This window comes from Herpailurus yagouaroundi, unplaced genomic scaffold (assembly GCF_014898765.1).
Source record: "Herpailurus yagouaroundi ecotype Mexico unplaced genomic scaffold, PumYag 569, whole genome shotgun sequence".
In the NCBI taxonomy this organism is placed as follows: Eukaryota; Metazoa; Chordata; class Mammalia; order Carnivora; family Felidae; genus Herpailurus; species Herpailurus yagouaroundi.
The window spans coordinates 4,597,263-4,616,340 of NW_024412786.1; the positions used below are offsets into that span (position 1 = coordinate 4,597,263).

At 56.2% G+C, this 19,078-nt stretch overlaps 1 protein-coding gene across 1 annotated transcript; it reads right to left on the reverse strand.

Moving 5' to 3' along the window:
- Window positions 1-6,578: 6,578 nt before the first annotated feature.
- Window positions 6,579-16,284, reverse strand: CUNH11orf24 (chromosome unknown C11orf24 homolog). Its single transcript, XM_040465599.1, has 4 exons — window positions 16,133-16,284; window positions 12,236-12,587; window positions 8,968-9,141; window positions 6,579-7,936 (listed from the first exon to the last, which is right to left on the reverse strand). The coding sequence occupies exons 2-4, from the start codon at window positions 12,525-12,527 to the stop codon at window positions 6,861-6,863; spliced, it is 1,542 nt and encodes a 513-aa protein (XP_040321533.1). The 5' UTR covers window positions 12,528-12,587; window positions 16,133-16,284; the 3' UTR covers window positions 6,579-6,860.
- Between the last annotated feature and the right edge of the window lie 2,794 nt (window positions 16,285-19,078).

The following is a 19,078-nucleotide window of genomic DNA, read 5'->3' on the forward strand; positions in this document are numbered from 1 at the left end:
CTCCTCTGGGCTTCCGTAGGGCAGAGACTGAGGTGCGTGAGAACATCGATGTTCTTTTTTTTTTAATTAAAAAAATTTTTAATGTTTATTTTTGAGAAGAGAGACAGAGAGAGAGCAGGGGAGGGGCAGAGAGGGGAGGGGCAGGGGAGGGAGCTCTGGGCTCCAAGCTGTCAGCACATAGCCCGACGCGGGGCTCGAACCCACGAGCGGTGAGATCGCGACCTGAGCCGAAGTCGGACTATTCACCGACTGAGCCACCCAGGCGCCCCCACCCTCTTTTCTTAACATCTGGGCCGCACCCACAGCCCACTAGGCACAGCCCCCTGGCCACAGTGGATTGGACAATAGGAGGCCCTGGGAGTGGGACATCGCAGCTTAGATGGGCCAGTGCTGGTGCCGAGGTTACAAGCCAGAGCCCCTTGGAGAAAACAGACCCTAAGTCTTACAGAGGCAGGGGCTCTGCTGGGAGGAGAATGCAGAGGTGCAGAGAGAAGAAGAAGAAACGGAGAGGGGTGGACAGCTCTGCTCCTGAGGCTTCTGTTCCTTCCGATCCAAGGTTGCCTGAGACAAAGAGCCGCTCAGGGCTCCTGGGAGTTCTCTGCGGCTCTCAAAATGCTGCTGTGCTGGGGCGGGGGGGAGAGGGGGGGCTCCCAAAGATTCAGGAGAAAGGCCAGGCGAGGGGGTGGGGCCTCCCATTTCCATGCCTTTCCAGTTACGGGGTCCAGGACCTCCCGCTGGAAGTCCCCTTGTGCTCCTCTCTCTGCTCACCTGGATGCCTTTGTACCTGCTTCCCTCGCACAGTGCCCTGTCCCACCGGGTAACTCCACAGTCAGCAGGGTGAAACCGAGCCCCTGCCGCGTGCCCTGCTCGTGGGACACAGTGTGCATATTCACTGAGAACGCCACTCTGGTCAGCAGGTGGCCCCAGTGAAGCAAAGCTGGTGTTTGAGTCGATTTGGCGGTGGGAGTGTGGGACGTGGGGACGTGGGGACGTGGAGCCAGACGGATTGGACCCAGACCCTGGCTCTGCCCTTACCTGTGCGGCCTTGGGCCTCACCTCCTGCCCTCAGTTTTCCCATCTGGAAATGGGGGACAATAGTGGGTCCGACCGTGTGCGGAGGCAGCGAGCACTGTTGGGCGCTCTAGGATCTCTGTTTAAGAAACAATCCCTCTTGGGGCGCCTGGGTGGCTCAGTCCGTTGAGCGTCCAACTCGGTTTCAGCTCAGGCCATCGTCTCACGGTTTGAGAGTCTGAGCCCCACATCGAGCTCTGTGCTGACAGCGTGGAGCCTGCTTGAAATTCTCTCTCTCCCTCTCTCTCTCTCTCTCTGCCCCTGCTCTCTGCCTCTCTCGAAAATAAAGATTAAAAAAAACCCTTCTTGGGGATTAAGAGGACGCTCATGATGAGTACTGAGTAACGGATGGAGTCGTTGAATCACTAGATTATGCACTTGAAACTGATTCGACGCTGTATGTTAACTACGCTGAACTTTGAAAATATCCTTCTTGGGGGCGCCTGGGTGGCGCCGTCGGTTAAGCGTCCGACTTCGGCCAGGTCACGATCTCGCGGTCCGGGAGTTCGAGCCCCGCGTCGGGCTCTGGGCTGACGGCTCGGAGCCTGGAGCCCGTTTCCGATTCTGTGTCTCCCTCTCTCTCTGCCCCTCCCCCGCTCATGCTCCGTCTCTCTCTGTCCCAAAAATAAATAAAAACGTTGAGAAAAAAAAATTAAAAAGAGAATATCCTTCTTGGTCGCCCGCGCACCTCGGTCTGCTGCCCCGTGCCTCCTCCCACCCCCGTGCCTGGCTGAACCTCTCCAAGTCGTGGCCCGAGGTCACGGCCTCCTTGCCCGCCCACTTCTTCACCCTCCCCGTGCCTTGTCCCTCTCTCACCCGGCCCTCGGCCGCATGTCTCAGGTTCCAGGATGCCACACTCTCCCGGTGGAAGGAGTCACCCCTTCTCTGTCCTCGGACCACCTGCTCTGGCCTCCTGGCTTCGAAAGCCATCTCCGCTGATGCGTCTTTCCCGTGGGGGCCTTCCCAGCCCGTAGACTCGTGTCCCACGCCCTCCTGACACCTGACAGGCATCTCGGGATTCCCTCCCCCACCTCCCCCCATCTCCCAGCAGGGGGCAGCGGAGCCAGCGGCAGAAGCGTGGGACCTGGGGCCCTAGCGCTGCCCCCCTGCTGCTGTGTGACCTTGGCCAGGTTCACCACTTCTCCGGCCTCAGTTTCCCTTCTGTGTGTGTAGGGGGGTGGTGAGGAGAATGACAGTTCTGTCTCATAGGGTTGTAGCAAGGGTTAAAGGAAGCCATGAGCAGCGCGCTGAGAATAGGGGTGCATTGCTCCCCGTTTCCTGGAAAGGACGTCACCCCCCTCCCAGCCCCTCAAGCCCCACACGGGGAGGTCATCCTGACTGCCGCTACGTGTGAGTGCGGGTGTGGGGTGTGGAAAGAAACAGTGGAGGTCCCGTTGACTCATCTTCCAAAACGTGTCTGCACCTTCTTCTGCGTCTCCCCCTGGGGCGGGCACACCCTGGCCCAAACCGTGTCTTCGCTGCCTGGGAGGACCGGGCCCTCGGGCGCGGCCCCCAGGCTGCCCTCCACGTGGCAACCAGAGCCACCATTTACTTAAGAGGTTTAAACCGCATTTCTACCGCATTCCTTTCTCTTCTCTCAACTTGTCATCATGGAAATTTCCAGACGTGCCCAGAGAGGGAGCACGTAGCGGACCCCGCTGCTCCCACCAACCATATTCCACGGCAACAACATGCCGTCTGGTGGTACCTTTGCCCCTGGCACCTTCCCCTCGCGCTGAAGTGTTTTCAAGTGAATCCCAGGGCGGCTGGCCGGCCATCTCGGGTCGTGAGTTCGAGCCCCACGTTCCTTAGGCAAGGAACCTACTTAAAAAAAAAAAAAAAAAGTGAATCCCAGACAGCAGGCCACTTTGTAAGGACTGCAGTGCAACAAAATAATTTTTTAATTTTTTTTTCAACGTTTTTATTTATTTTTGGGACAGAGAGAGACAGAGCATGAACGGGGCAGGGGCAGAGAGAGAGGGAGACACAGAATCGGAAGCAGGCTCCAGGCTCTGAGCCGTCAGCCCAGAGCCCGACGCCGGACTCGAACTCACGGAAGGCGAGATCGTGACCTGGCTGAAGTCGGACGCTTAACCGACTGCGCCACCCAGGCGCCCCACAACAAAATAATTTTTAAAGCCGAAATCGATGACATTCTTCTGCGGAGCGAACTCCTGGGCCTTCGCCTCCTTCCCTGCTTCACGCTGGCCGTGTCCTCCGGGCCTGTCCCCACTGTCTCTGCCACTCTCCCCTTCTGTCGTCCACATTCGCCAGCTTCCCTCTGTCCGGGGGGGCTCCATGGTCCCTCCTCCCTCTGCCTGGATCTCCCATTTCCCAGATTTTTCATGAAAACTTCCCTCTGGCCATGCTCGTCCTTAGTCTACATTTGGATTGTTTCCCTATTGAAGTGAAAAGCCATTAAGGGATCCAGGCGGGGGCGGGGGGGCGGGGATGGGGGGTGGGGGGAAGGGATCTGGGTTGTATTTTTTATTTCTTATTCTTAATTTTTTTAAGGTTTTTCTTTAAGTTTATTTATTTATTTATTTATTTGAGAGAGATAGCAAGCAGGGGAGGGGCAGAGAGAGAGAGAGAGAGAGAGAATCCCTACCAGACCCCACACTGTAAGCGCAGAGCCCCACGTGGGGCTCAAACTCACACACTGTGAGATCATGACCTGAGCTGAAGTCAACAGTCTGATGCTTAACCGACTGAGCCACCCAGGCTCTCCTGGGTTGTATTTTTAAACCATGGCTCTGGCCGCTTTGGAGCATGAGTTGGGGGGGGGGGGGGGCAGGGCGTCAGGGGCGCGAAGACCGTAGTCTGAGTTAATTAAATGAGATGATAGCTACCACTCAACTGTCTGGTATGCAGCAAGTGCTCAAAAAATATTAGCTGTTATCCGTCCCTGTGCCGCACGGACACTGGTCCGATTTTGAAGCCGAGAGAGGTTTTGTAGATATAAAAATTGTGGCTGAGCGGGGACACGGATGGCTTGCTCAGCGGCCCCGCTGGCTCCTTCTGGGCTGGAGGCACAAGGGTCTGTGCGCGAGGTTGCTGCACTCTCCCTGAACTCCTGGCTTCCTTCTGGGGGCGGGGGGAGACCGTCACAGGCACACATGACAGAATTGCACCGAGAACAGTGTCCCACAGTACGACACCCCGGTCTGGGAGCATGCGGGGGCGAGAGTTCGCCCGTGCGGGGTCACCAGGAAGGCTTCCGGTGCAGGGAGAGCTAGGCTGGCGGGATCCCCGGCCCTGGGGAAGCTGGGGGCGCTGCGCGCGGCCGGGACCAGCACCCAGGGTGAGGGAGGGAGGGGTGGCCGCCAGGGGGAGCCCTTGGACCTCGCTGGCTTGGGCACGCAGGGGTGCCTCCAGAGGAAATGGGCCAGCTGCCTGCCTTGGGCGCCCCAGCTCCCTGTGCTCCCCCAGCGAATCCTGTGCTGCCACTTGGAGGGTGGTCTTGGGCAAGCCACTTGGCCCTCCCACACCTTGGTCTCCTCACTGGAGGGAGGAGAGACCCCATGGGGGCCAAACCCCGAATCTGATTTTCACTGCACCCCGGCCTTCATTCGGACTCTCAAACAGGGACCCTGCTCCTTCGTGTCAGTGCTGCTCCGGGCACCGAACCAGCCACAGCCCCTGCCACCAAAGAGCCAGGTCTCTGAGTCCCCTCTGCCAGGCAGCCTTCTCTGCCCTTCCGGGGGGGGGGGGGGCCCGGGGGCCTCCTCTGTGTGTCTACCTCTTGCCTCCTTGCGTTCCTCACTCTCACGCACCACACTCTGAGCTCCCGTGGGCAGGGCAGGTGAATTCATCCCTGAATCTCCAGTTGGTTGGCAAACAGTGGGTGCTCAATAAATACCTGATTGAGGTATTTATCAGATATTTATGGGTCTTTCGAGCAGGCCAGGAATGGCTGCCTGGCTCACTGCAGTCTGGTGGCCTCCAAGGTGGGGGGCTAGCGTGGGACCCAAACCCGTGACCCCCGCAGATTTGGACGGTCTCCGCCTCCTATGAGCTATCTTGAGACTGGCTCTTTCCCTCATGCTCTGCTTGGCCAGGACCCCCAGAAGGGTTTGCCTTGGTCTGGAGTGCCAGGCAGAGCAGCTGGGCCTTTATCTTGGGAAGGCACATTGGTAGGGAAAGGTGTGGTCACGTTTGTGTGTTGGGGGACCCCTGGCTGCAGGATGGACGACGGCTGGAGCGGGGCGGGCAGTTGGTGGGGGGACCCAGGCAAGGCAGCGGCCGCAGGGGCCCGTTCGTAAGGATACGTGGGCAAGTCGGTGGAGCACGCGACTCCCGATCTCAGGGTTGTATGTTCGAGCCCCACGTTGGGTGTGGAGATCACTTAAAAATAAAATCTTAGGGGCGCCTGGGTGGCTCAGTTGGTTGAGCGTCCGACTTCAGCTCAGGTCATGATCTCGCGGTTCGTGAGTTCGAGCCCCGCATCGGGCTCTGTGCTGACAGCTTGGAGCCTGGAGCCTGCTTTGGATTCTGTGTCTCCCTCTCTCTCTGCCCCTCCCCCACCCACACTTTGTCTTTCTCTTTCTCTCAAAAATAAATAAACATTAAAAAAATGTTTTTTTAAATGGTCTCTTCTTTAGGGTTCAGAGCACTTAGAAGCAAGCATTGACTCCCCTCCCCCGATAGAGCCAGGTCCCACAGCCCTGGGTCCACAACAGATTATTCTATGTCTCCCCATTTCACAGATGGAGGAGCTGAGTTCCAGAATATTCCACACTTGCTCCAAGTCACACAGTTAGGAGCTGCACGCTTGGTCTGGGAACACAGCTTTACTGCTCTCACCGTCTTGGGCAGGTAGGCCGAGAAAGGCCCGAGGCCACCCTCAACCTGGGCAGGTGAGTCGCTGGGTCACACCCTGATTCTGGCCCTCGGTGTGCGAGTATGCCTCCCCCTCCTCCGTGCCTCAGTGGCCCCACCTTTAGAATGGGGATCGCGCTGCTTCTCCTGGGGTTGAGGTGGGGGATAAATGGGTTAGCGCGTTAGGCACGAGGGCAGCGGCTGGCCCGACGGGCACTTAGTGTTGGCTCTGAGGGCTGTGCGGGACAGGGGAGCCCAGGGACGTCCTCCTGCTCAGGGGAGAGGGCCCCGGGAGCGCTGAGGCCTGGGGGTCGAGCAGGTGCAGGCCGACCCGGCCACACTGAGGAGCTCACGTGTGTTTTACGTGAGGCTCTAAGCTTGCGCCACGGAACGGTTCAGAAAAGGGCGTCTGTGAAAAAGTCTCTGCCTCCACGGGGTGCCAGAGACGGGCTGGGGCTCCCCCCACCGAGTGCGGGGCAGGGTCGGGCATCAGAGCGAAGCCCCAGGAAGCAGCACAGACACAGCAGACCCCCGGGCCCGATGGAGCAGTCGACGTTGACGAACACGAGTCCCGTCATGTGCATCCCAGCAAGGCCCCCCACCCCCCGCCCCCGCCCCCGCCCCCGCCCCCGGCCGGGCGCAGCGGTGGACGGGACGGGACAGGACGTACACAAACGGGGAGACACAGGTCTGAATGGAAAGCAGTCGTTGCTTTAATTCTGGTCAGGATCCCCACCTGGGCCCTGCCAGGCCTGCCCGTGGCGGGGCCGCTGCCCGCTCCGTTGACATGATTGTTTACAAAAATAAATATGAACAAAGCAACTCTCGAGGGCTCGTGGAGTCAATCCGACAGAAGTAGATATGCTTAAGCGTCCGGCACTCGTCCTAACTGCACCAAAAGAATCTGGAAGCACTTGATTTGGTCTCGGAGGCCAGACGGAAGGAGGGGCGGGCTCCGCCTCTCGGGCCCCTCACATCTCGGAGTCCGCGTACATCCCGTTGATCAGATAGTCCACCTGCGTGTACTCCTTCTTCCTGTAGCTCTCGTAGGCTTGCAGGCCCAGCAGAACCAAGACTACGATGAAGAGGGTCACCCCGAGCAAGAGCACCGCCAGCAGGAAACTTTTGTTCACCAGAGCCTGGGGAAGGGGCCGGGTGGTGACCACCAGGTACGGGCCCTGCGTGCTAAGCGGGCACGGGGCCGAGGCTGGCACCTGGGAGCCCCCCGAGCTCCCGGGTGTCGGGGCGGTGGACGCGATACCAGGCGGGGTTTCGGGCCGCACCTGCTCCGGCGTCCGGGGCGTGTCTGGGCCCGCAGCTCCCCGGGTCGACGGCTCGGGGCCTGGCCGCGTCGTGGGGGCCGTGGCCTCCACCTTGGGGGTGGGGGCGGAGTCAGGGGCCCGTGCCGGCGGCTTGCTGGCAGCCGGCTCCCGGGCCTGGGCCTCGGTGGCGGTCACTGCCGTGGTGGACACGGGAGCCGTGGATGGGCGGGTGGGCTCTGGGGTTGTGTCGGCGAGGGTGGGCGTGGGCCCCCTTGTCGTGCCAGCCCCGGGCCGGGCCGTCGACGTCCGGACGGTGGGGCCTCGTGTGGACACGTCAAGCGCTTGGGGACCCGTGGGGGGCGCGGGGCTGGCTACGGGGGGGCCGCGCGCGCCTGTCGGGGCGCTGGCGCTTGCTGCGGTGCCAGCTGTGGTCCGAGCAACGGTGGCCGACGTCACGGGCGCCGCCGTTCTTGGCAGCGGGCTGACACTCAGGGCCGGCGTGGGGGCTGCGCCGGGAGCGGTCGCGGAGGACAGGGTCTGCCGTGTGGACGCCACCGAAGCTGGTGAGGGTCCCCCGGAGGCTGCCGGGCCAGCTGTGTCTGTCCTGAATGTGCTCCCTGCTGTGACTGCAGGAGAGCTGGGGTCGGCCCCCAGAGTCCCTGTGGTCAGTGTGACAGGAGGCGTCAGCACGGTCATCGTTCCCGATGTGTCATTAAGGACTCTTACAGCCGCCGTCACCGAGGCATTGTTGGCTGAAGTAGCTGTCTGGCTAGAGACTAGGTGCCCTTAAAGTCAGAAAAGGGAGGAAAAGATAGAGTCACTTTCCACCCTGGGCAGGTGGATTATTCAGGGAGCGTCTTTTTTTTTTTTTAATTTTTTAAAAATGTTTTTATTTGTTTTTGAGACAGAGAGAGACAGAGCATGAGCAGGGGAGGGGCAGAGAGAGAGGGAGACACGGAATCCGAAGCAGGCTCCGGGCTCCGAGCTGTCGGCACAGAGCCCGACGCGGGGCTCGAACCCACGGACCGCGAGATCATGACCTGAGCTGAAGTCGGACGCTCAACCGACTGAGCCCCCCCAGGCGCCCCATCAGGGAGCGTCTTAATTTCTGGCTCACTGTCCTGGCCGGTGGGGACTGACCCCACAGTCCAGCGAGAATAAAGGAGGGGACGTGGGAGCACGTTCCCCTCCCATCTCCTCCCGCACACATCGAGCCTGCCGCCCACCGGAGAGGCGCTCGCCACTCTGACGTGAAAACTCCCTTCCCTCTGAACCCTGAGCCCATCGAAGGCCTAAGAGCTTCCCTCTCTGATCCAATTCCCGAAACATCAGACAGAGCGAAAGTCTCACCTCAGAGGCGTGATTCACCATTAACAAAACGCATCAAACACACACCCAGGTTTACAAAGCAGACAAACCACGGCCCGGATGGTCACACCATGAAAGAATTCTTGGCTTTATGAAAGGATTTGCGGCAGGAATTCCTGGAGATGAACGGTGCCTCGCACGGAGCAGGAGTGTAATGAAATATTTGATGTATGAACAGACGAATTCCTCAGTGACAGGATCAGGTTTACAGGAGAAATTTTGCAGGGCCGAGCAAATGACCCTCTCAGGGCTCAGAGGTCAGCCCCCTGGGGGCTTTCTACTCAAGCTGGCCCCAGAGAAGCTTGGCCTGACGGCCCTCCCCGGCCTAGCACCTGGGTGGCCCTGAGGCTCCTGACTCGCTGGCCTAGGCTTGCACACGTCCCTTGGGCTCAGGGTGCTTTGGGACCACTGCAGGCCTGACTAGCAATCACACGGCTTTCTCACTTACGTAGATCCTGGGATGGCGCTTTGCTTTCAGATAAGGACAAGGAGGAAATCCAAACGAGCACAAGGGCTGTCCACATCTTGTGGGTGAGCCAGGAGCAAGGCTGGGCGGTCCCTGAGGTTCCCAGCTGGCCACTCCTCAGGCTGCTAACAATTCCCTGCTGCCGGGCTGAAGGATCTGTGGTCAAGAAAGAAGGCGTCCGGTCAGTAATGCACAGCCTCACCTGGGACACGGGGCATGGTTCTGTGCCTGCCACGGAGGGTTCTGGAAGGTCCGCAAACTGAGCCGAGTCTTCCCACCAGGGCCTGGCACCCAGGGAGCTTGAGATGCGTCTCAACCATGGTGGTCTAGTGATCTGCCCGGTGCCTGTATTTGACAGGCTCAAAGCACTCCTCGACCCAACTTCACTCTGTGTCTCAACCTCCCAAGTGCCCATTCTCCCACCCAGAGTTCCTGGTGTGAAAGAGGAGTAGACAGAGGGTCAAGACCTGACCATGCTCACAGGGCCAAGGCCTGTCAATCACCAAGACTGGCCAAGATCACATATCAGGCCCAACACACTTCTGTGCACCCCACGATGGCTGACCACACCCTTCGCGTGGGAGATATCATTTAGCTAGCCAGCCAGCCATCACCCATTCGTCTATCTAACCATCATGTATCATTCATTCATCCATCTATTATCCACCCACCCATCCATCCATCAGTCTATCCGGCCAACATCCATCCACCTGTCTGTCCACCGACTACCACATCTGTCCATCCACCAATCAACCCATTCACCAGCCACTCCATCCATCCATCCATCCATCCATCCATCCATCCATCCTCCATCTCTCCATCATCCATCCACTCATCCATTCATCCAATATTCTGAGTGCCTGCTCATGTGCCGAGCAGTGCGCTTAGAACAAAAAGATGAAAGCCGGACAACTCTTTCCTTCAGGGAGCCCGCCATACAGTAGGAGACACAGAAAAGAGGTCACTGCAAGTTACTGCAAGTAAAAAGCAGAGGTGTGATTCAGTGCTGGGAAGCAGGCAGGTGATGGCACATGGGAAGGCCTTGACATGTAAGTTGGAGGCTGGTCCTCTGTGTGGAGGCCCTGAGTTCTGGTGGGGGGAGGGGCGTGGCCAGGGAAGGCTTCTGGGAAAGGGACACGTGGGCCATGTTCTGCAAGATGGATGGGATCCACGTGGTGGGGAAGGGGCAGGGGCAGGGGAGGTGAGTGGGAGCAGCAAGGCCAGAAGCCAAGAGACCTAGGATCAGCCCAGAGATTGGCAGGCTACCACCGGGCAGTTGGGATTTGCAGGGGAGCCCCTGCAGGCCTGAGGTTGGTCCCACGACTGAACACTTGATCTGGACACGGGGCAAACGGGACCCAGGCATGCTGGGAGCTGCAGGGCGGGCAATGAGCCTGGGGGTCCTGAGGGCACCTCCAAAATCAGTCCTGCCTGAAGACACCCAAGGCCTTTGGTCTTTCCACTGGCCCTCGCCATGACGTTCTTGAGCGGCGACAGAACGTCCCGGAAGGCAGCCCTTGGGCCATGTGAAAACGCCCCGATCAACTCCTCACCCGGCACGGATGCTACTCACTGTGCTCCGTGGCCCCATAACCAGGCTGGCCCCTGGGGAGCGGGGCGGGCTCACTGTCCTCCCACTGGCCCTGAGTCACGGATGAATCCCCTTCAAGCGTCTCTATCCTGGCCCCAATTGGCTGCCACCCCACAGCTTCCAGAGAGATCCTTGTAACCCACAAAGGTGACCCTGCCTCCACTGCTTAAACCCCATAATATCCCCGGATAACCCCGAAGTTCACTACCATGGCCAAGGTGGCCTTCAAGGTCTGGCCCCGCTGCCTCTCCCCGACGGCCCCACCCGCACTGGACTTGTAAGATCCCTGCAGGTTGTGGCCCAGCGCCGGGCATCAGTCTGCCCCAGCAAGCACTTCTAGCCTTGCCGGGGGCTACGCAACACGGCCCCTGTGCGCCACGAAGGGGTGTGTGGCCACAGGGTGGCTTTCTGCCTCTCGTGATCTGGGAGACTGTTGTGAAACCGCCCTGTGACTGGGAAAGTCTGTCGAGGACAAACTCTTCCGGAAGACTGGCTCCTTCCTCGATGCTTCTCACCCCTTTGTGAGAGTCCCCGGCTTTCTTCTAGCTTCAAGTTGCACCCTCCATCCAAAACTGTCCATAAGAGCTCCTGGTAGCTCCCAGGTTTAGAGGACTTAGCCCTACAAACCACAGATTTGCATCTGTTTTCTAGAATGCAAAAGGCATTCTTTGTTCTGACAGAAACAAGTGGGGGTAGGGTGGGGAGAGAAGAATCAGACGAAAATCACAACGTCATGAGAGGCAAGAATTGAAACTGGAAGGTTTCGGGAACAAAGAACTCACACTCCCCCATGAGCTGAGGCCACGCAGCTGGGCTCTCGCTAAATAAATGTATTTAAACGGCTCTTTCTTTGGCCAGTTATGTCTACTGAATGCATCTGAAATCTCCCACTGCTGAGCCCAGCACGCTCCCTGTGTGAGGCCTGGGTCGGGGGTCTGCTGCGGGGGGGTGCTGTGACCGGGGCTTCCTGAATGTTCTGTTGTCCCCCTCGCTACCGATCTCTAGGGCAGGCTCGGCAAACTTTGTCAGTAAAGAGCCGGATGGCAAATGTTTTAGATTTTGTGGGCCACGCGGGCTCTGTCTCAGAGACTCAAGTCTGCTGCTGTAGCACAAGGGCAGCTGTGGACCGTGAGTAAAGGCCGGGCGCGGCCGCGTCCCGATAAAACTTTACGCACAAAAACAGGCAGCCGGCGGACTTGGCCCGCGGGCCAAAGTCTGCCAACAACCCTACTCTAGCCTTTCAGCGAACTTCAGGGCTGATAATCCAGCTAAGGTAGGGAGGGCCTGATCCGCTGTGCCGAAACAGATTTCCTCCTCCTCTTTTGGTTCCTCACGCAGAACAGACGGGACAGTCTTGTTCCCGGTCTGGGGACAGCCTCCAGGCGGCTCCTCCCAGGGCCCCTGCTGTGAGCGGGCTCCTCCTCCACCCCCAGCATCGGGGAGGGGCAGCACCCCCCCCTCCAAAGAGGGGTTCCCCCAAGCATTTTGCTATTCTGACCCAAGGCCAAGAGAAAACCTCCTGTGGTATCTGGCATCTGGGTCACAAGAACAGGAGAGGGCCACAGAGGACCACGTGCTCCCAGGCCCTCCTGTCCACCCCTGCTCCCGGACCCCCCTCGTGGGCTACCTCGGAAGGCGGGCCCTCTGACGGTGACGCACCTGCGAACAGGCCCCCCTCGGGGCTTCGCTGTCTTTCCCTTTTGCTCTCTTCCTTCTCCCACTCCGTGGTAAAGCCCTCTCGGGGCCCCCTCCGGGCTCGCCGTCCCGACGCCAGGCAGGTGGCCCCGCGGGCAGGGCCGTGGACGCTCACTAGACGCAGCCGCTCAGGGCGTGCTCCCGGGCTGGGCCATCTTCCTCCGTGGAGAGCTGCGGGCTTGGCACCGGGCGCTCGCCGGCCGAGGTCCGGCTGTGCGGGGCGCGAGGGCAGCGAGGAGGCACAGCCGCAGGCCATGGCATGCTCTGGGGCACATGGGCGACATGGGCAGATGCCCCACTCTGCTAGCAGACGCGTCTAGGGTTGGAAAAACAGTAAACACTCCTTAGGAGAAGCACAGGGGGAAAACCTAGGGAGGAAGGGGACACTGAAATAGCAGCGTTAAATGTGTGTCAAAACTTTCAATGTCAGGACTTTAAAAAAAAATTTTTTTTTTTTTTTAACATTTATTCATTTTTTTTTTAATTTTTTTTTTTTCAACGTTTATTTATTTTTGGGACAGAGAGAGACAGAGCATGAACGGGGGAGGGGCAGAGAGAGAGGGAGACACAGAATCGGAAACAGGCTCCAGGCTCCGAGCCGTCAGCCCAGAGCCCGACGCGGGGCTCGAACTCACGGACCGCGAGATGGTGACCTGAGCTGAAGTCGGACGCTTAACCGACTGCGCCACCCAGGCGCCCCAACATTTATTCATTTTTGAGAGACAGAGACAAAGCATGAATGGGGGAGGAGCAGAGAGAGAGGGAGACACAGAATCCGAAGCAGGCTCCAGGCTCGGAGCTGTCAGCACAGAGCCTGATGCGGGGCTCGAACCCACAAACTGTGAGCTCATGACCTGAGCTGAAGTCGGATGCTTAACCCACTGAGCCACCCAGGTGCCCCTTAAAAGTTTTTTTTAATGTTTATTTATTTTTGAAGAAGAGAGTGCAAGCAGGAGAGGGGCAGAGAGAGTGGGAGACACAGAATCCGAAGCAGGCTCCAGGCTCTGAGCTGTCAGCACACAGCCTGATGTGGGGCTCAAACCCATGAACTATGAGATCATGACCTGAGCCAAAGTCGGCCTCTTAACTGACTGAGCCCCCCAGGCGCTCTGATGCTATTTTTATTTAAAAAGACATTTGTTAAGGGGTCTAGAGAGATTTACACTGGAACATTAATAAAGTGGTTATGCCAGGGGAATGAATTTCCTGGTGATTCTCATTTTCTACTGCATATATATGTCTTTTTTTTTTTTTTTTTTTTTCTTAACACCAGCATGTATCGCTTTTGGAAAACATTTCTGAAAGGCTCCAACCAAAGGAACCAACGCCTGATTTTCTTCAAGTACTTTGAACTATCAGGCAGAAAGGCACAGAGTAATCCTACTGAATACAGTTTCACATACAGATTTTAATAATTTAGAGAAACTCCATGATTTACATATCAGGAACTACATCTTCCTAGGAGCCACCAAAACTTTAGAAGAATCAGGAGTACAGTGGTAATGCAAAGATATTAACAGCACAAATGGAAATCATCTCATTGATGAATAGTTAACATAGACTCAGGAGATTAAGAAACAGCTCATCACCTCCTAGAGTGGCAGATATTAGTAGGTGGTGACGCGTGAGGACCGCCACGGGCTCGCTCCCTAATACGAACGCTCAACAAGTGCACACACACAGCCACACGCACCCTCGTGTGTGCGCACAGCCGCGTGCATACCCAGCCGCACACACCCACAGGCACACACGTGCACGCATGCTGCCACATGTGGATACGTGTTCGATCACACGCACAGTTACAAACACAAAGGTGGGTGCATATATGGAACGTTTTTCTAAGGCCATGTCAGGAAACACCACAAGTTTCTCAGGAAACTTCTACTGGATACCATCAGCGCTTATTCACTCCCAGCCAGAGGGGCTGGTGAGCACTCCCACAGAAATGGGAATTGGCCGCTGCAGTGGAGTCAAGAACAGGCCCTCGTTGGGTCGTGACTTCATCTCTCTGGAATGGTCCTGCCTCCACTTTCCAACAGCATATTCTCAATGTCACGATCTGTGTGTGGGGACCTGCACTAATCTTTATAAGGTGACTCACAATGGACACACCATTAACAAGACTTAAAATGCTAGTCTGTCCTGCAAAGGCTTCAGTAAGCCTTAAACGAGGGTCGGGCCAGTTATTCTTACGGTGCAGGGAGACTGGGTCGCCCAAGGTCTCAGACTACAATAGATGGAAAGGAAAGAGACCCCTGCGGCAATTAGAGAATAAACAAGAATGAAGTTATTATTAAGCGGAAAGCCTGAAGAGGGAAAGACAGGCGTTAGGCTGGTGCCGGGACTTCCTCTTTCTCAGCGATCAGCTCCCCGCAAGTGCTGCAGGGAAGGGGCAGCACCCCCTGAGAGAGGAAACACTCCCATTAGAAAGGCACCCCCAGGCTGTGGCCATAGGTGTCAATTTCCTGATCCTTTTCTGGTCCATGATCTCGTGATGCCTCCCAATACGCCCTGTCTCTGAATTCTTGTGCTCCCAACCTTGGCTTGATTTTTTTTTTGTTTAACTCTTTTATGAAGCTGTTTATTATATGCTGAGTGCTGTGTACAAGTTACATGGACTCAGACTCCAAATTGCTGAACTCCTTTTTCTGGCCTTAGTCAGGTTCCTAATATCCGACACAAGTAATCCTTAGGCTCAGTAAGGGACTGTACAGTGTCACCCCCACATTCCATCACTCGTGATATTTATCAGCAGCAACGCGACCTGGGCCCCCGCTCCAAGCTGGAGAAGCTATATATACCAAGGAGCAGGAAATGCAGCAACAAATATAGGGCAGACTACAGATACCTAATCCTGACACGTCACCTGGCTGAACTTTGGTCTCGGAACCCAAGGAACACAGGTTTGTGGTTCTGTGTGTATAGACAGTGCCCTGTGGTCTAACGGATGTGTCTGCGTGGCAGATGGAAACCTGCATAAGTGGATATCATCTTAATCACAAAGCTTGCTTCCAGGTTTCTGTAAGCTTTGGTATCACGGCTAAACGCTGGATCACAGGCTAATTTTTGTTGGCGGTGTGGGCTAATTTGCCATTCCTTTGTCCGCTAGGCAAGTCCAGCATACAAGTGGGAGCCCATACTTTAATTACTTTCCTCACCGATTTTATTGAAATTTCAGAGATGCTTCCTCCAGGCGGTAAAAATAACCGCACGTTGGCATAGGCAGATTTCTAAGCACGATGTTTATGTCTTATCGCAAGCCATGTGGATGCTGATCCCTCCTATCAGCCGGAGAGTTGACGGCTCACAGAACGCAGCCACCAGGCTCACATGGGGGAGGCAGGCAGGCAAGCAGATGGAAATGCACAACCCCCTCCCAGGTAGAGGGCCTGGGTCACCTAAAAGGCCAACTCTTTCTTTGAGGGCAACACCTCCTGCGGCCCAGCCTTGCCCCGGGAAGACCTTTGAGTTCTCTGAACATACAAGAGTGTTCCAACTCTCCCATCCTCTGCTCCCAAACTCGAACTACCCGGGCCTCTTCTCCGATTTGGGATCCCCCCCCCCCCCGCTCCCTGCAGCCCTCCTCCAGCCCCCCTCCTCCCTCCAGCCTCTCGGACCCGCATCCGTGCCCATTCTGAGTCTCGGTCCCCAACGGGCTCCTTCCGTTCCTTCTTCTCTGCTATTCCTCACCTCCAGTCCTCTCGTCTTGCCCCTGTGCCCCCACTGATCTTTTCTCTGTCACCCTCCTGCCTCGCGTGCCCCGATTCAAGCCTCCTCCTGCCCCCACCTCCCTCTCCCAGGCGCAAGCCGGTCCAGGGAGCCGTGACAACAGCTCCCCGGACGGAGGCGCGGGCCCCTTACCCGGCGCGGCAGGCCTGCGGCGGCCGGGCGGCCGTCGGACGGCGGGGAAGCGCCCGCGGCCCGGCGTGGAGACGTGGCCGGCAGCGGAGCAGCGCCCGCGAGCCAGGACTGCTCCGGGCAGCAGCCCTAGCTCGGGCCCCGCCCGGACCGCCCCGGAACTGACGTCACTAGAGGCGGGCCCGGGAGGGCGGGGCAGTCTCGGCAGGAGCCCCGAGCGGCCGGGTGGTGCCAGGCGCAGCCGGAAGTGAGCCGGAAGCCAGGGGCGTGGCTGCTCGTAGACCCCGCCCACCGCGGGGCGGCTCGGGCCCCGCAGTGCTCGCAGCCGGAAGCGGCTGGAAGCGGCTATTTCGGACGGGTGGCCGGCGGAAGTGGTGGTGCTTACCCTCGGCTGCCCGGCCGTGGGTGCTGGGTCGGGGCAAGGGACGCTCGGACGTACCCCGACGACGCGCAGGGCCCCGAGCCCTAGGGGTGACCCGCAGCTCTGCCCTCCTCCCTCATACTTGGTCCAGCCCCTGGTGACGGGCGCTGGGGGGTCCAAATAGTAACGAAGAGTGGGGATGGTGGCTACTGTGCTTTGAGCGCTTACAACGTGCCAAGCCCCCGGCTTGGTTCAGTGATTTACCTGCAAGTTCATTGATTTAAGTTTCCGACAAGCACTATTTTCCCATTTTACAGATGCAGAAACTGAGGCTCACAAAATGTTTTGCAATTGTAAGACGCGGGATCACAATGGGGCAAAATGGAGTGTAAAGGAAAGTGAATAGGACTTGACCTCACTCGGAAGCAGTCTTTGCACGTTACTGGTTGTGGCTGAATCCCAATCTGTGTAACACTCTTTATCAGGTCCCCTCAAATCCAAAGAAAGCCTGTCTGTGAAGGATGATCTCAGTGAGAATAAACAAAAGACTTTATTCTCAGGCTGTTTTGTAACCTGTCCTGGGGTCCTCGGTTAGGAAACTGAACCAGACCGGGAAAACTGAGGGCGTGCAAAATCAGACGCCTGCTTGAGCTCTGGGAGCACCTGAAATGTAGTTTTGAGCCTGCATCACTCCCATCTCCAATGCAACCTCCTAGCTTCAAGTTGTGTAGAACTCACTCTGCAAAGACAAGTTTGCCGAGAGCCAGGCCAGTTGGGAGAGTTCGTGAGGACAAGATGCTTTTGCTTTGTGTTTGCTTTAATGTTCCCAACTAGCTCCGATCTAACGTGAGAAGTGCAGTATCTATGTTGACTTCACGAGAGAAAATATAGCCAAATCACCAACTGTATGTAGCTCTATGCCTGTCTTCCTCAAAAATCAACATCTGTGACTCTGTGTTAATTTCCTCTTCGGTAAAATCGGGACAATTTTTATTGCTAGGGCTGAAATTACAAAGATAAAGACACAAGCCTCCTTCTCAAGGAGCTTATAGTCTAGGGCAGTCTAGCTCTGTGTGCTTTTGTAAATAAAGCTTTATTGGTACGCAGTTGTACCTTTTTGTTATGCGTCCTCTCCCTGCTTTTGCACTGCTGGATAATTGCAGCAGAAACCGTATAGCTCACAACACCTGAAATATTTACTGCCTAGTCCTTTACAGAAAATATTTGTGAGCCCCCAGTCTAAGGTATTACTGGAAAATGGTTTTCAGACAACAATGGGACTATCTTGACAAGATGGCCCAGAATACAGGGAAATTCGTTCTCTTATAGGGGAACCTAGCCCCTTTTCAGTGGATTGGGGTCACCTGGAACCTAGTGTCCATTGAGCACAGCTCTGGGAACTGTGCACCTGCTTCTGTGGAGTACTCTGGAGAGTAAAGCAGGGTCCGTGCACAGCTGCTCATGGCAGAGAAGGGCATACTTAAATCCTCAGTTTTTTGTTTTAGGGCACAGATCATCTCAGGTGCTTTCTATGCAGGAATAGCTAATAATACACTCAGAGCCCAGTCCTCCTAGTTGTTGAATGAATGTTATTGTTTGAATATAGTCCTGCTGTAGATTCCACCTGTAAAAGGCAGGGTAGAGTCACCCTGCCTGGCTTCAAATCCCAGCTCCACTTTTTCACGGAGTGACAGCAAGCAAAAAGCTTAGACTCTCTGCGCCTCAGTTTTATCATCACTCATGGTAGTTCTGTTCAAGACAGTCTCCATGAAGACCAACTTAGCAAATTCTGAACCATTACTCTTCAGGAAAAAAAAACAACCAAGGGCAATATTTCCCTTCATGCTCAACCCTTTGTTGTCATTATTAATCGAAGGGTTTTTTTTTTTTTTTACCCTCTAAATAGAAAACTAAGGAATTAAAATTTGAGAAATTTTAGAATGAAACTGGATAATTGATGAGGATAGAAATATAAATTATGTATGCACTATTGGATTGATGTTCTTGACCTGTCACTTATAATGTTCAGAGATATTAATTTGTTTTTTCAGTTATTTACCAAGGCTAACTGGAAAAAAAGTCTTAAAGATTATGAAACGAGGCTTCAATGGATTTACACTGAGGTTTTTTTTTATTTTAATTTCTTAAAAAGTATGTTTTTGGGGCGCCTGGGTGGCGCAGTCGGTTGAGCGTCCGACTTCAGCCAGGTCACGATCTCGCGGTCCGGGAGTTCGAGCCCCGCGTCAGGCTCTGGGCTGATGGCTCAGCGCCTGGAGCCTGTTTCTGATTCTGTGTCTCCCTCTCTCTCTGCCCCTCCCCCGTTCATGCTCTGTCTCTCTCTCTCCCAAAAATAAAAAAAAAATTAAAGAAAAAAAAAGTATGTTTTTAACTTGAACACATGTTTAGTTAGTTTAGTAGAATTATTCAAAAGGTTTTAGGGGCACCTGGGTGACTGAGTCGGTTAAGCATCCAACTTCGACTCAGGTCGTGATCTTGTGGTTCGTGAGTTTGAGCCCCGCGTCAGGCTCTGTGCTGACAGCTCAGAGCCTGGAGCGTGCTTTGGATTCTGTATCTCCCTCCCTCTCTGC